The 15,419-nt window shown below is 45.0% G+C and overlaps 1 protein-coding gene across 1 annotated transcript in view; it reads left to right on the top strand.

Annotated features, from left to right (window-relative positions):
* STARD9 (StAR related lipid transfer domain containing 9) overlaps nt 1-13,299 on the top strand; it is a 142,846-nt gene extending 129,547 nt beyond the window's left edge. Inside the window, exons 27-33 of the mRNA XM_008059483.1 lie at nt 9,531-9,648; nt 9,824-9,948; nt 10,182-10,246; nt 10,413-10,615; nt 10,878-10,957; nt 11,195-11,353; nt 11,866-13,299. Of these exons, the coding sequence (XP_008057674.1) occupies nt 9,531-9,648; nt 9,824-9,948; nt 10,182-10,246; nt 10,413-10,615; nt 10,878-10,957; nt 11,195-11,353; nt 11,866-11,967 (852 nt within the window). The 3' untranslated portion in view covers nt 11,968-13,299. The remainder of the gene's footprint in view (nt 1-9,530; nt 9,649-9,823; nt 9,949-10,181; nt 10,247-10,412; nt 10,616-10,877; nt 10,958-11,194; nt 11,354-11,865) is intronic.
* The last annotated feature ends 2,120 nt before the right edge of the window (nt 13,300-15,419 follow it).

Below are 15,419 nucleotides of genomic sequence, written 5' to 3'. Positions count from 1 at the left end.
AGGAGCCATCTGCTCATATCCTTTGCTCATTTATCTTAACAACTTATGAGAGTTCTTTATTTTTTTTTTTTTATCAAGAATAGCCCTTTGAAATGAATTATATTTTTCCCAGCACTTCATTCTTTCTTGACTTTGCTTATTGCGTCTGAGTTCAATCAGATAGATATGTTTATCAGTTTTCCCTTTATGATGTCTGTTTTGAATAATAACTAGAAACACATTCTCCAAAGTTATAAAGAATTTCTACCATAATTTTCTTCTTGGACTTCTGTGTTTTTATTTTTCATATTTAAATCTGTTCCATTTGGAATTATTTTCATATATACTCCGAGGTGTGGATCCAACTGTATTCTTTTCAGATGGCTATTCAGTTGTCCCTGTCATGCTTGCTAGATAATTCATCTTTGCTTCAGAAGTTTAAGGGGTTCCCCATACCTCATCAACATGGGTACCTGCATAATGAACATTTGTATACCTAACCCTGAATTGTACCCCACATCTTTACAATTAAAAATTTTAAAAAAAGAAGTTGGCTGGGCTCAGTGGCTCGGCCTGTAATCCCAGCATTTTGGAAGGCCAAGGTGAGTGGATTGCCTGAGCCTGCAGGTTCAAGACCAACCCTGGGCAGCTTGGCAAGACCTCATCTCTACAATAAATAAATAATTAGCCAGGCGTGGTAGCGTGTGCCTGTAGTTCCAGCTGCTTGGAAGGCTGGGGCGGAAGGATCGCTAGAGTCCAGCAGGTTGACGCCAGGGTGGCTGTGAGCGTGCCACTGTACTCCAGCCTGGGTGATGGAGTGAGACTCCAACTCAAAAAAAAAAAAAGTTTAAGGGGTTTCCTTTCCTTTTACCATGGCTTAGGACAGATTATACTCTTTGATAGTGCCAGTACTCCCACTACTCTAATTGTTCTTCTGTTTCTGAGCTTTTCTGGAGTATTCTTTCTTGTTTAGTTCAGAAAAAATTAAGTCTTATTTTATTTATAATTGACATAATAATTATAAATATTTGTGGGGTACAGTGTGATATTTCAATATTTGTATACACTGTATAATAATAAAATCAGGGTAATAAATACATTTATCGCATTCAACATCATTTCTTTGCAGTGATGGTTAACATTTAAAATCCTATCTTCTAGCTACCTTGAAATATACAGTACATTATTATTAACTACAGTCACCATAGTGTGTGTCCTATTGTGTAATAGAATATCAGAACTTATTCTTCCTTTGTACCTCCTGACCAGCCGCTCCCCATTTTCCCCTTCTCCTTTTCCTCTGAGCCTCTCTGGTATAAAAATAGTGGTACAACTACCATTCTACGCTCTAATTCTATGAAATCAATTTTTTAAGATTCCTCATGTCGTGGTATTTGTCTTTCTGTGCCTGGATTACTTACTTAACATAATGTCAGCCGGGCGCGGTAGCTTATGCCTGTAATCCCAGCATTTTGGGAAGGTGAGGTGAGAAGATTGCCTCATCCCAGGGTTCGAGACCAACCTGGGCAACTTGGCGAGACCTCATCTCTACAATAAATAAAAAAAATTAGCTGGGCGTGGTAGCGTGCGCCTGTAGTTTCAGCTACTTGGAAGGCTGAGGCAGAAGGATTGCCAAAGCTCAGTAAGTCGAGGCTGCAGTGACTGTGAGCGTGCCACTGCTCTATGGTCTGGTGACAGTGGGAGACTCCAACTCAGGAAAAAAGCGATAAAAGTGGATATCCTTGTCTTGTTCCAGATCTTAGAGGAAAAGCTTTTAGTTTTTCCTGTTCAGTATGATGCTAGCTGTGTGTTTGTCATGTATGGACTTTATTGTATTGAGGTATGTTCTTTCTATACCCAGTTTGTTGAGAGTTTTAATCATAAAGTGATGTTTAATTTTATCAAGCGCTTTTTCAGCATCTGTTGGAATTATCATATGGTTTTTATCCTTGATTCTGTTCATATGATGTACCTTATTTATTGATTTGCATATGTTGAACTATCTTTGAATCTTTGGAATAAATCCCATTTAATCGTGGTGATTTTTTAAAAATGTGTTTGTTAGTAATTTAGCATCTGTTCATCAGCGATATGACCTCTTATTTTGTTTTTGCTCTATCCTCATCTGGTTTTTGATTCAGGGTAATGCTGATCTCATAGAATGAGTTTGGAAATATTCCCTTCTCTTCAGTTTTTTGAATAGTTTGAGTAAAATTAGTTCTAGTTCTTTTTTAGATGTTTGGTGGAATTCAGCAGTAAAGCCCTTGGTTCCTGGGCTTCTTTTTGAAGAGAGATTTTTATTACTGCTTTAGTTTTATGACTCTTTGTTGGTCAGTTCAGGTTTTCTATTTCTTCATGATTCAATCTTGGTAAGTTGCACATATCCAGGAATTTATGTATTTCATCTCATTTTTCCAATTTGTTGGCATACAGTTGTTCATAACAGTCTTTTTTTTTTTTGAGTTGGAGTCTCACTCTGTCGCCCAGACTGGAGTGCAGTGGCTGCTCTAGGCCACTGCAGCCTCGACCTGCTGGGCTCTGGCAATCCTTTCGCCACAGCCTTCCAAGTAGCTGAACTACAGGCACGCGCTACCACGCCCGGCTAATTTTTTTGATTTATTGTTGAGATGAGGTCTTGCCAAGTTGCCCAGGCAGGTCGCAAACCTGTAGGCTCAGGCAATCCACTCACCTCAGCCTCCCAAAGCGCTGGGATTACAGGCTGAGCCATCAAGCCTGGCCCATAATAGTCTTTTATAAGCCTTTATGTTTATGTGGTGTCAGTTGTAATGTCTCCTTTATCATCTTTGGTTTTGTTTATTCTTTCTTTTTTCTTAGTCTAACTAAAGGTTTGCCTATTTTGTTTATCCTTTCAAAAAAAACTTCGTTTCATTAAGTTTTATAATTCTGTAGTCTCTGTTTCCTTTCCTGATTTTATTATTTATTTTCTTCTACCAATTTGGGGTTTTGCTTGTTCTTGTTTTTCTAGTTCCTTGAGATATGTTAGGTTGAGACCTTTCTACTTTTTTGATGTAGGCATTTATTGCCATAAACCTCTCTTAGAACTGCTTTGCTGTATTCCATAGGTTTTTGCATACTGTGTTTCTATTTTCATTTGTTTCAAGAAATTTTAAAATTTCCTTTTACGCGTCTTCATTGACCCATTGGTTATTCATGAGCATGTTGTTGTTTTTGAGTTGGAGTCTCACTCTGTCACCCAGGCTGGAGTGCAGTGGCACGCTGTTCACGGCCACTGCAGCCTTGGCCTGCTGGGCTCAGGCAATCCTTCCGCCTCAGGCTTCCAAGCAGCTGGAACCACAGGCACGCTACCACACTGGCTAATTTTTTGATTTATTGCAGAGACGAGGTCTTGCCAAGTTGCCCAGGCTCAGAAACAATTCTTTTTTTTTTTTTTTTAAGTTGGAGTCTCACTCTGTCACCCAGCCTGGGATTACAGGCTGAGCCACCGAGCCCGGCCCAGAACAATTCTTGGTATGGTTTTGATTCCTAAAAATTGGTTATGACTTACTTTGTGATCTAATATGTGGTCTTTCCTGGAGAATGTTCCATTTGCTATTGAGAAGAATGTGTATTTTGCACCTGTTGGATAGAATGTTCTGTAAATGTCTGTAGGTTCATTTCATCTAGAGTGCAGTTTAACTGATGTTTCTTTGTTGATTTTTGGTCTGGATGATCTGTCTGTAGCTAAAATGGGGTGTTAAAGTCTCCTACTAGCTGGGCTCGGTGGCTCAGCCCATAATCCCGCGCCTTGGGAGGCTGAGGTGAGTGCATTGCCTGAGCCTGCGGGTTTGAGACCCACCTGGGCAACTTGGCGAGACCTCATCTCTACAATAAATCAAAAAATTAGCTGGGCATGGTAGCCCGCGCCTGTAGTTCCAGCTACTTGGAAGGCTGAGGTGGAAGGATCACCGGAGCCTAGCAGGTCGAGGCTGTGGTGGCCGGGAGCGGCCACTGCCCTCCAGTCTGGGCGACAGAGCGAGACTCCAACTCAAAAATAAATAAATAAATAAATAAAGTCTCCTACTATTTTTTTTTTAATCAGTATCTCACTAGGAGTCTCACTCTGTCACTCAAGATGAAGTGCAGTGACATGATTATGGCTCACGCAACCTCAAAACTCCTGGGCTCAAGTTATTCTCCCACCTCAGCCTTCCCAGTAGTTGTGACTTCAGGTGTGTAACACCCGGCTTGGCAAATTTTTTTACTTTTTTGGTAGAGATGGAGTCTTGCTATGTTGGTATTGAAATCCTGGACTCAAGCAATCCTCCTACCTTGGCCTCCCAAAGTGCTGGTATTGCAAGAATGAGCCATGCTTGGCTATTTTTGTTTTGCAGTGTCTCTCTCCCTTTAGGTCTGTTTTTTTTTTTTTTTTTTTTTTTGAGTTGGAGTCTCACTCTGTGGCCCAGACTGGAGTGCGATGGCATGCTCCCGGCCACCACAGCCTTGATCTGCTGGGCTCCAGTGATCCTTCTGCCTCAGCCTTCCAAGTAGCTGGAACTACAGGCACACGATACCACCCGGCTAGTTTTTGATTTTTTTTTTTTTTGAGTTGGAGTCTCACTCTGTCTCCCAGACTGGAGTGTAGTGGCCGCTCCCGGCCACCGCAGCCTCAAACTGCTGGGCACCGGCGATCCTTCTGCCTCAGCCTTCCGAGTACTGGAACTACAGGCGTGCGCTACCACGCCCGGCTAATTTTTTGATTTATTATAGAGATGAGGTCTTGCCAAGTTGCCCAGGCGGGTCTCGAACCTGCGGGCTCAGGCAATCCACTCACCTTGGCCTCCCAAAGTGCTGGGATTACAGGCTGAGCCACCGAGTCCAGCCCTCTAGGTTCTGTTAATGTTTGCTTGGTATATTTGGATGGTCTGATGTTAGGTGCATATACAATAATAATTGTCTAATTATATCCTCCTGCTGTGCTGCTGCCCTTTATCATTATTGAATGACCTTCTTTGCTTTTTTTTTTCCTACTGTTCTTGACTTAAAGTCTATTTTATCTGATATATGTATAACTACTCTTACTCATTTTTGGCTTCCATTTGCATGGAATTTCTTTTTTCATTTGTTCGCTTTCAATCCATGCATATCTTTATAGGTGAATTGGGTTTCTTGTAGGCAGCATAGTTGAGTCTTATTTTTTTAATTCATTGACCCACTTTATATCTTTTAATTGGAGAATTTAATTCATTTACATTCAAGATTATTATTGATAAGTAAGGACTTACTACTGCCATTTCATTACTTATTTTCTGGTTGTTTTGTAAATTCTTCCTTTCTTACTAATTTTTTTTTTGAGTTGGAGTCTCACTCTGTCGCCCATACTGGAGTGCAGTGGCCGTTCCCGGCCACCGCAGCCTCGACCTGCTGGGCTCCGGCGATCCTTCCGCCTCATCTTCCCAAGTAGCTGGAATTACAGGCGTGCGCTACCACGCCCAACTGATTTTTGATTTATTGTAGAGATGAGGTCTCGCTGCCCAGGCGGGTCTTGAACTCGCAGGCTCAGGCAATCCACTCACCTCAGCCTCCCAAAGGTGCGGGATTACAGGCTGAGCCACTGAGCCCGGCTTTTCTTATTATTTTTTCTTAATGGTTAAGTGATTTTTCTCTAGTAGTATATTTTGATTTCTTGCTTTTTATTTTTAGAATATCTGTGATAGGTTTTTGCTTTCTGGTCACCATGAGGCTTACAGAAATCATAGTTATAATAAGTTATTTTAAACTGGTGACTTAACTTCGATTGCAAAGAAAAGGAACAAACAAAAACCTCTGTACTTTAACTCCATTTCCCCCCACATTTTGACTTTTGGATGTTTCAATTTATATCTTCTTACGTTGCTTATTTCTTAACAACTTGCTGTGGTTATTATTTTTATAGTTTTGTCTTTTAGCTTTCATGCTAAAGATATGAGTGGTCTACACACCACAGCTATAATATTATAGTATTCTAAATTTGTCCATATGTTACTTTTACCAGTGAATTTTATACCTTCAAATGTTCTATTTTTTGTACATTATTATCCTTTTCTTTCGGATTAAAGAACTGCCTTTAGTGTTTTCTGTAAGATAGGTCTAGTGGTGATGAATTCTCTTGGCTTTTGTTTGTCTGGGAAAGTCTTTGTCTCTTCATGTCTGAAGGAAAGTTTGGCTGGGTAAAGTATTCTTGGTTGACAGGTTTTTTTTCCCCCTCCTTCCAAATTTTGTGTCATCCCACTCCCACCTAGTCTGTAAGATTTCCACTGAGAAGTCTGCTGCCAGACCTGTTGTCACTCCTTTACCTGTTTTTTTTTTTTTTCTCTTGCTTTTAGGGCCTTCTCTTTGTCCTTGACTTCTTAGAGTTTGATTTTTATATACTAGTCTTATTTGAGTTGAACTTGGTTAGTAACTTTTGACCTTCCTGTACCTGGATATGTATATTTTTTTGCCAGGTTAGGAAAGTTTTCTGTTGTTATTTCTTTGAATAAACTTTCCATTTCTATTTGCCAGGTTTGGAAAATGTTCTGTTATTTATTTGAATAAACTTTCTATTTCTTTCTAATTCTCTACTTCCTTTTGAATGCCTATGACTCTTTTGATGCTGTCTCATAGATTCTGTAAGCTTTTATTATTCTTTTTCATTCTTGTTTCTCTTTCTCTGTGTATTTTCAAATATTCTGTCTTTGAGCTCACAGATTATTTTTTCTGCTTTATCAGTTCTACTGTTGAGATCCTCTAATGCACTTTTGTTTGCTTGGTGTATTTTTTAGCACCAAGATTTTTGTTTGTTTTTTTAAGATTATTTTTATCTCTTTGTTAAATTTCTCTGATAAATTTCTGAATTGTTTCTCTATGTTTTCTTCAAGTTTATTGAGATTCCTCAAACAACTATTTTGAATTCCCTGTTTTAGAGATCATACATCTCCATCGCTGCAGGGTGGTCACCAGCACCTTATTTAGTTGGTTTGGTGAGGTCATATTTCCTTGAATGTTCTTGATGCTTGTAAATGTATGTTGACATCTGTGCATTGAAAAAAATTTAAATTTGGTCCAATATTTGCAGTCTGGCCTTGTTTGTGCCTGTCATTCTTCAGAAGGTCTTCTAAGAATTCAGTGTAAATTGACTGAATTCACTAAAACTTTGGTCACTGTAGCCATTACAGCACTAGAGGGCACCCTAGGCCTAGGTTCACTGTGGTGTTCCCACAGATGGAAATCCCCAGCCCTGATGAACCTGGGGAAGACCTTGGAAGGGTTCTTGAGCTGTGTGGTAATACTGGCCAAGCACCTTAACCCAGTGCTGTGGTGGGCTCTGTACTGTACAAGACAATACAAGGCAAAGTTCCATGCACAATTCCTTCTTCCCCCAAGCAGGTGATATCTCCCTCTGCACTGTGTTACCTGAAGTTGGGGGGAGGAGTGGCATGGGCAATCCCATGGCCACTGCAACTGGCACTGTGTTGGTTTGTACCCAAAGCCTACAGCCTCCCAGATCAGGGTAGCAACAAAGTACACCCAAGGTCTATGGTCACTGCCATGGTGAAATTTATTTGGGGCCTAATGCCACTTTAGTTGTGCAATGGTGATGTGGACTGAAATTTGTCCTGCTGGGGTGGTGAATTGTTTCCTGTGCTTGGGGCAAGTCTAGAATATTTGTCCAATAGGCACTGGCCTGGAATCAGGCTGTGGAGTTTTGTCTGGTGCTGTGTTTTACTGCGACAAGTGACTGGTTCTTCCACCATGACAATACACCTACCCATGCTACACTGAGTGTTCAGCAGTTTTTGACCAGAAATGGCATGATCCCTGTGTCCCACCCTCCGTATTCACCTGTTCTCACCCCAGCAGACTTTTTTGGTTTTCCTGGATGAAAAAAGTCCTCAAAGGGAAATGTTTTGTCAGTGTGGAAGCCGTGAAGCAAAAAATGGCAATAGTACTAAAAGCATCAAAATTGACAAGTTCAGAAACTGTTTTGAGCAGTGGAAAAGGTGTCCCAATGGGTGTATTGCATCAAATGGAGAATACTGAGAAGGTGACTGCCATTTAAGCATGTAAGAATAAATACACAATGTTTAAATAAATAAATTCCTTTTTTTTGGTCCCTCCCCCTTGTATATCTTTGATCCACAAAGCATAAAGGATTGATTCATTTTGGCATGACCTATGAAATGGGTGTCTGATATAATCTTTTTTCAGATGGCTAGTTAGTTGTCTTAGCAATATGTATTGATTAATTTATGGATATTATTTTTATAATAATAATTTATGGATAATTTATGGATTTTATTTTTGGAGCACTGGGAAAAGATAAGATCACCTGGGAGTACAGAGTGAGAAAGTAGAGCCCAGGCCTGAATTTTGAAAGAATCCCAAATATATCAGCTGATAGTTGAGGAGGATGAATCAACAAAAGAAGCTGCGAAGGAGCACCCAGAAGGAGGGGAAGCCGGGAGCCTGAGGATGCAGGAAATGAGTCTCTCAGTAAAAGGAAGAGACTGGCTGAGTTGAAGCTTGCTGAGAGATTGAGGAAGATGAGAACCTAAAGTCGGTCAGCAGATCCAGCCACGTGGACATCATGGACCTTGGTGACTGTATTTGCAAGAGTGGTGACGGCAAATGCTAGGTTAGGGCAGGTTCAGAAGTGAGTGGGATGTGGGAGATGGCACACAGTGGCAGCCCTTCCAAGGAGCTCATCTGTTAAGGCGGGAGATTGAGGATGGTCTCAGTGGGGGAGGAAGGGGCATCAAAGATTTTAAAGATGGGAGAAATTTGTCCATGCTTCCGTGCTGATAGGAAGGACCCAGTGAAGAGGAAGCGGTGGAGGCAGCTAGTGAAGAGAGAGATGGTCGATGATGCAAGGCTGCTGGTGGAGGCATGAGACCTAAACCTGAGGCAGGAGGGGGCATGGAGCTGGAACTGTCTGTTCACCCCTTCTTACTGTCTTCAGAGTGGGAACAGGCTAGAAGTGCTGATATATGTAGGATGGTGGGTGCCTCTTGAACCAGCAGAGGTCGAGAGTCTTGTCACTGAGGACTGCTGAGCTGAAGGTGTGGTGACCGTGTTGCAGATCCAGAGGGTCATCCCTAGTTGGCTACACATTAGGACCTCAGCTGCAGCCCTGGGGCAGGATCCAGGGGTTGGGCTTTTCACAGCTCATTGTTTCTCTTCCCATCCCATCTTCCACTTTGGCTTTGCTCATTGCCTACACTCAGCCCCCTCCAGCCACAGCTTCATTTCTGTTGCCACGGTGGAGCACATGGCACCCCTCACTGACTCCCAGGGACCCCCCGCTTGGCAGGCTGGCAGAGTACCCGGTTGTTCTGATCCCTGCTAGAACTCTCCTACAAGCAACTTTTAAGACTTGAGGGTGAGGAGAGATTGTCCAGATGCTCATTTCCATTGCTGTCTTCTGGAGGGGATATCTAGCCCTGTCATCCCCACCCCGAAGATCTTTCAGTGGCGCCATCACATTGGAAGCTGTTGGGTGCAGTTGAGAGGCAGAGGAAAGAATTCTGTGCTTGCCATTTGGTTCTTTGTCCTGAGTACCCTCTGTTCTACAGGGGGACACAAGCCTGCCTGATTCCAGGGATGCCTGGATAGGGGATAGACAGGGCCGTTCTGCAGTGAGAAACAGTCATCTGTACCTGGCTGGCTCTGCCTGGAAGAGCGCAGCCTACGGTGAGTGGCGGGGAGGGTGGGGCAGAGCCACCTGCCTGGTTTGGGGACTCGGGGGCTGGTGCCTGCCGGACTGTAGGGAGTCACCGCCTCAGGGCATCAGCCTCGTCTCTCTGCCGGGTTGCCTTTGCCGTGGGGGCCCTGCTGCTCATCATCGAGAGCCTCCTGTTTCTCATAGGCCATAGAGCCTCCCTGGGCAATTGCTGCTGTTCTGCATCCAGTCTGTTCAGCTTGGGGACCTGCTTTTCCTCCTCCTCCTACCAGGATTTGGCCAAGCACATTGTGGACACGTCTGTGGCCGACGTGAGTGACTGCGCCCACTCACCCCACCATTCCTCTAGCCAGACCTCTGCTGGATGGGGAGGAAGAGAAAGGAGGAAAAGAGCTGGGCAGATCAGGGCCGCCAAGGCTTGTGGCCTCTTGGTGGCTCTTCATCTTGAGCAAAGGGGAATTCAGTCAAATGCAGGCAGACTAGCCAGGGGCCTCTTGTGTACGGTGCTTATTGATTGATTTGGGTGTGGCCACTGTGTCCCCAGGTCATGACTGCTTGTTCAGATAACCTGCACAACCTCTTCAGCCACCAGGCAACAGCTGGCTGGAAGTAAGTTCCTTTGCAATGTCTCGACCCCAGCTCTGCCCTGCTTGGCTTCCCTTCTCCTTTCTCTTCTCTGCCCTAGCTTCTTTGAGTCTTCCCCTGAGCTCCCTTTTGTGACCTTGGAAGCCATTTTTTTCCTCCCCCCTTTCCTATCCTTGGTGTTTCCCCCCAGCTATCAGGGTGAGGAGGAGGCGGTGCAGATTTACTACAAGGTGTTTTCTTCTACTCGTCACGGCTTCCTGGGGGCAGGTGTGGTGTCCCAGCCGCTGTCTCATGTGTGGGCAGCTGTGAGTGACCCCACCCTGTGGCCCCTGTATCACAAGCCCATCCAGACAGCAAGGCTGCATCAGCGGGTGACCAAGAGCATCAACCTGGGTAAGCCCAGGGAAGGATGGCTTCCGTGGGGCATGGTTTCTGGCATGTCCAGTGGGTTCTGGCCAGGGGACAGAGGGAGAGGATTGGAGACAGACCTCTTAGGAGGCCAGGTATTCAGGCTGCCTTCAGATTGCTCGGCCTAGGTCTAGCTAGGTGTTAGGTTATGGAATGATGGGGAGATAGAGGGCTTCTGGGCCAGGAGGGATTTAGGACGAGGGCTGTCCATGGGCCTCTTGACTCCTCCTTACCCCTGTGCCTCCAGTGTACTTGGTGTGCAATTCCGCCCTGTGTGCGTTGAAGCAGCCACGGGATTTCTGTTGCGTCTGCGTGGAAGCCAAAGAGGTACCTGCCTTGTTGTTGGTAACGGTGTTGTGGGAAGAACCCGGGCTGAAATATTGTGAGAAACAGTCTCTGTGGGTGTTAGGTCCTTTAGGGGGAGGGCACATTGGGACTGAAGCCAGGGAGGGAGTGGCCTGAAGGCTGGTCCAGTGTTGCCTTCCACCATACTGTCTACAGGCTTGAATCTGTTTGTTTTGTTCACACTGCACAGGCAGGACTCACATCTCTATCTGTCCTCAGGGCCACCTGTCTGTCGTGGCAGCTCAGTCTGTGTATGACACATCCATGCCAAGACCCAGCAGAAAAATGGTTCGAGGGGAGATCCTGCCCAGTGCCTGGATCTTGCAGCCTGTCACTCTTGAAGGGAAGGAAATCACCAGAGTCATCTACTTGGCCCAGGTGATAACCCCCTTATAGGCAGCCTCACAGCCCCGTGGGGTTTTTCTGGCCAGCTGTTAAACATTTTTCAGTGCCCAGGCCCTTTGATCTGAGCTGGAGACTTGGGGGCTTCTTGGGCTTGCAGTAAGGAGAGCCAGTAAGGAATGGAAGAGGAAGGAACGAGACAGTTTATCAACCTTTTTGAAGCTGTTGTTGCCAGAGACCTAGCAGCCTACATCCTATGGCTGATCCTGGGGTCCTTAGGAGATGGAGGGGGTCATTGTGAGGCAAAAGCAGCAGCCTGGCAGAACAGAACGATGACTCATTTGTTCAGCTCTTCACTCCCAGTCCCTGGCTTGAACTTTGTCATCGAGGAGTGATCTGAATAGCAGACCCGGGGCCTGAAACCCCCAGGCGAGAGTCTGAGGTGTGACTCTCATCACCATGGGTGAGGGTGGCTACTTGGCGCTGGTGTGCCCTGGCACACTCTCTCAAGTCTTTTTGCACTATAACTCTTTCCTCTCTGCTTTCAGGTAGAACTTGGTGCTCCAGGCTTCCCCCCTCAGCTCCTGAGCTCTTTTATCAAACAGCAGCCGCTGGTTATAGCCAGACTGGCTTCCTTCCTTGGTAGTTAGCATCTCACCATCAAGATGGTACCGCTGAGATGCAGCCCCAGGATGTTCCAGAGACACTGTGGCAGCTCCTCGCTATTTTCTGTACCCTGGTGTAAGAAGAGCTGAGGCTTTGCTAGCCGCTGTGCCCGACTGGGCAGACAGCACTGAACCAGGGTTGCCAGCAAAGCTGTCAGAACTTGGTCTCAGCTGGCGCCGCTTCAGAGCAAATGGCCTGAGCTCCGGGCCTAGCTGTCTAAATGAAGCTTGACTCACCTTTGGGATTTCTCACCTTCATTTCCTGTCTCTGGGACTCTGGCAGACAGGCCACCCAAGCACCTGGATTGGGCATGGCCAGCAGAGCACAGACTGCAGTGCTTTGGCAAGTTGATTCCTCAGGCTGGTAGGGAAGCAAGCAGCTGTTGGCCAAGACGGCACTGAATCTACCTCCAGCATTCCACTCCACTGTGTGATGGAGTGTTTGGAAATACCAAAATAGTCAGAAGGCTTAAAAAACAGCTGCACAAACCAGAACACTGATTTAGAATCTTTTCTCCCCCTTGAATTTTTGCTTATTGCTTTATTATTCGTTTTTACTTTTTTCCCCCCTTTCCTCCCAGGAGAGGATGTTTGGGTCTCTGCACCAGCATCAAGAGTGTTAAGTGATGTCCTGTTACAGAGCTGTTAATCTGGAGCTCAAACGGAAGACACTAGAGCCAGGTTGGACAGATTTGGGTCAGGGTGGGAGTCTAGCCTTTGAGGACTGGGGGTGAGGGTGGCAGCGGATGTTGGTTGCTAACAAGGCAAGAGGAATTTTGAAGACATTGAAAATTATTCTTTGAAGATGGGAGAGAAGATAAATGTGCTCTCAGAGGAGGTAAGCAACTTGTTGAGAGGATGCCTCCATGCTGTCTTATCTCATTTGGAGGTGTGGTGTCTTGCACCTTAGCCTGGCTGAACGTGAGCTCTGAATATTCTATATGTTTACCTGGACGTGATAGGAGTGGGAGAGAGCCCCATCTTTAGTTCTGGTGCCCAAATCTTTGGTAGAAGAGGGTAACCCTATGGGGATTGAGATGTGGCAAAAAGGGTAAATTTCTGTAGAGTGTGGCAGAAATATCTTTTTCTAAGCGTTTGCAGGTTTTTTTCCTCTTACCTCAGATTATTTATATATTATTGATTGAAGGTTTTTTAAAAATTTACTTTTAAACTTTTATTTTTCTGGTCAATTTTTTTTTGGTGACAGTGTACTTAACACTTTCTTTATGTATGCCCACCTATTTTCATGTAAATCTTACTAAAATTATTGACCAAAAAGGTCAGAACATTTGTAAATTAAAAGTCCTATGCATCTTCTATCTAGTGAAGAGTATCCTGGAATAGCCTAAGTGTGTCATTTGAGCTTGACAGAATTTACACTGGGGACCACTGGCAATACCTCTTATGGCCCTTTGTCACACTATCCAGTTTAGATGTAGGTACTGAGTGCATCCCATGAGCTCAGCACTGCTTTGCAAGGTGAACAGCAACCAGATCAGTCACCCAACTATACTATAATACGGCAGGGAGGATTGCAGAACAGTCATTGCCACACTTGACAGTGACCACACTGTCCTAGGGCTTCTGAGGCAAAGCCGGCCATGGGAATCTGAATGGTTATCCAAGAGGTGACCTTAGCACCCTTACTAGAGAAACCACATCAGACCTGACTATGAGTTAGCAATTAAAGAGTATTAATTGAGGCTAGGCGCGTGGTTTATGCTTGTAATCGCAGCACTTTGGGAGGCCAAGGTAGGAGGATTACTTGAGCCCAGGAGTTTGAGACCAGTCTGGACAATATAGCAAGACTGCGTCTGTACAAAATAAAAAAAAACATTAGCTGGGTGTGGTGGTGCACACCTTAGTCCCAGCTACTAGGGAGACTGAGGTGGAAGGATCACCTGAGCCCAGGAGGTTGAGGCTGCAGTGAGCCTTGATCGTACCACTGCACTCCACTCTGGGCAATAGAGTGAGACTCCGACTCAAAAAAAAAAAAAAGTTGAGAGTGATCTTGTGACAAAATGCAAAAATGAAATCAGGTTTTGGTCTAGATGAGTGATTCTCAAACTTTTGCAATACATCATAAGCACTTGAAGGCTTTGCTATACCCCAGGCTGGGCCTTGCCTCAAGTTGCTGAGTTAGTAGGCCTGGAGAGGCCAGAATATATTTGTATTTCTGAGTCCTAGGTGACCCTGAAGTTGCTGGTGGGGAAACCATGCTTAAAAAACAGGTTTCAACAGAATTCATACATAAGTCTGGTTAGTTCACTGACTGGCTCATAAGCTGCCTGTCTCCATGAGCCTCAGCTCAGAACAGCCTTTAAGGCTCACACAGGCCAGCAGGAAATTTCCTTCCGCAGGACCATGTTAAATTTCCACCCAGATTTCCAAGAACTGGGTTTGGTTAACTTAGTGGGCCTTAAGCCAGGCCTGGGTTACAGCCCAGCCCTTCAAATCCCAGCATCCTTGGGGGCTTCAGGCTTTCCTTTCCTGCCAGCCTCAGATGGGTCATATGAGCAAGTCAAGAAGCAGCCATCAGCCTGATGCTTCCCTCAGCTTCCTGGGGCCACCGCATGGTTCAGCCACGCCTAATGCTAGTTTTGGGGCATAGAAAAAGAAAGCATTTCTTTTTTTTTGTTTGTTTTTGAGTTGGAGTCTTACTCTGTCGTCCAGACTGGAGTGCAGTGGCCGCTCCCGGCCACCGCAGCCTCGACCTGCTGGCCTCCGGCGATCCTTCTGCCTCAGCCTTCCCAGTAGCTGGAATTACAGGCGCACGACACCACGCCTGGCTAGTTTTTTGATTTTATTGTAGAGATGAGGTCTTGCCTGCCCAGGCGGGTCTCGAACCCGTGGGCTCAGGCAATCCACTCACCTCAGCCTCCCAAAGGTGCGGGATTATAGGCTGAGCCACCGAGCCTGGCTAAGAAAGCATTTCTTAAACCTTTTTAGGTTCCCAGGTGTTCAGAACAAACTGGATTTCAAGGACAAGGATAAAGACCTTTGAAAATGTTGAGATTAGGAAAATGCAGGAACTTGTTACAGGAGTGACTAGGATGAGCAGAGGGGAATGGAAAGGCATGGTATTTCGGAGAAAAACCTCCCATTTTTCACTTTCTGATGGGATTTCCTTGCTTTGTTATGGACAGCAAGTGGATTCCTCTGGGTGCAGAGAATTAATGATATTACCACCAGTCTAGCACCTAGTGATAATGCATATGATCAAAGCAACACTTTGGCTGACACCTATAATCCCAGCACTTTGGGAGGCATAGGCAGGCCACTTGAGGGTAGAAGTTTGAGACCAGCCTGGGTAACATAGCAAGATCTCATCTTTACAAAAAATAAAAAAATCAGTTGGGCTTGGTGGCACATGCCTGTAGGCTCAGCAAAGATCATGCCACTAGCACTTGAGGCTGGATGAGTAAGACTCAAACTCA

This window comes from Carlito syrichta, unplaced genomic scaffold (assembly GCF_000164805.1).
Source record: "Carlito syrichta isolate Samal-C Ts95f unplaced genomic scaffold, Tarsius_syrichta-2.0.1 Scaffold91562, whole genome shotgun sequence".
NCBI lineage: Eukaryota > Metazoa > Chordata > Mammalia > Primates > Tarsiidae > Carlito > Carlito syrichta.
The sequence above is the reverse complement of the archived record's forward strand: the minus strand, read 5'-3'. Positions and strand labels throughout refer to the sequence as shown.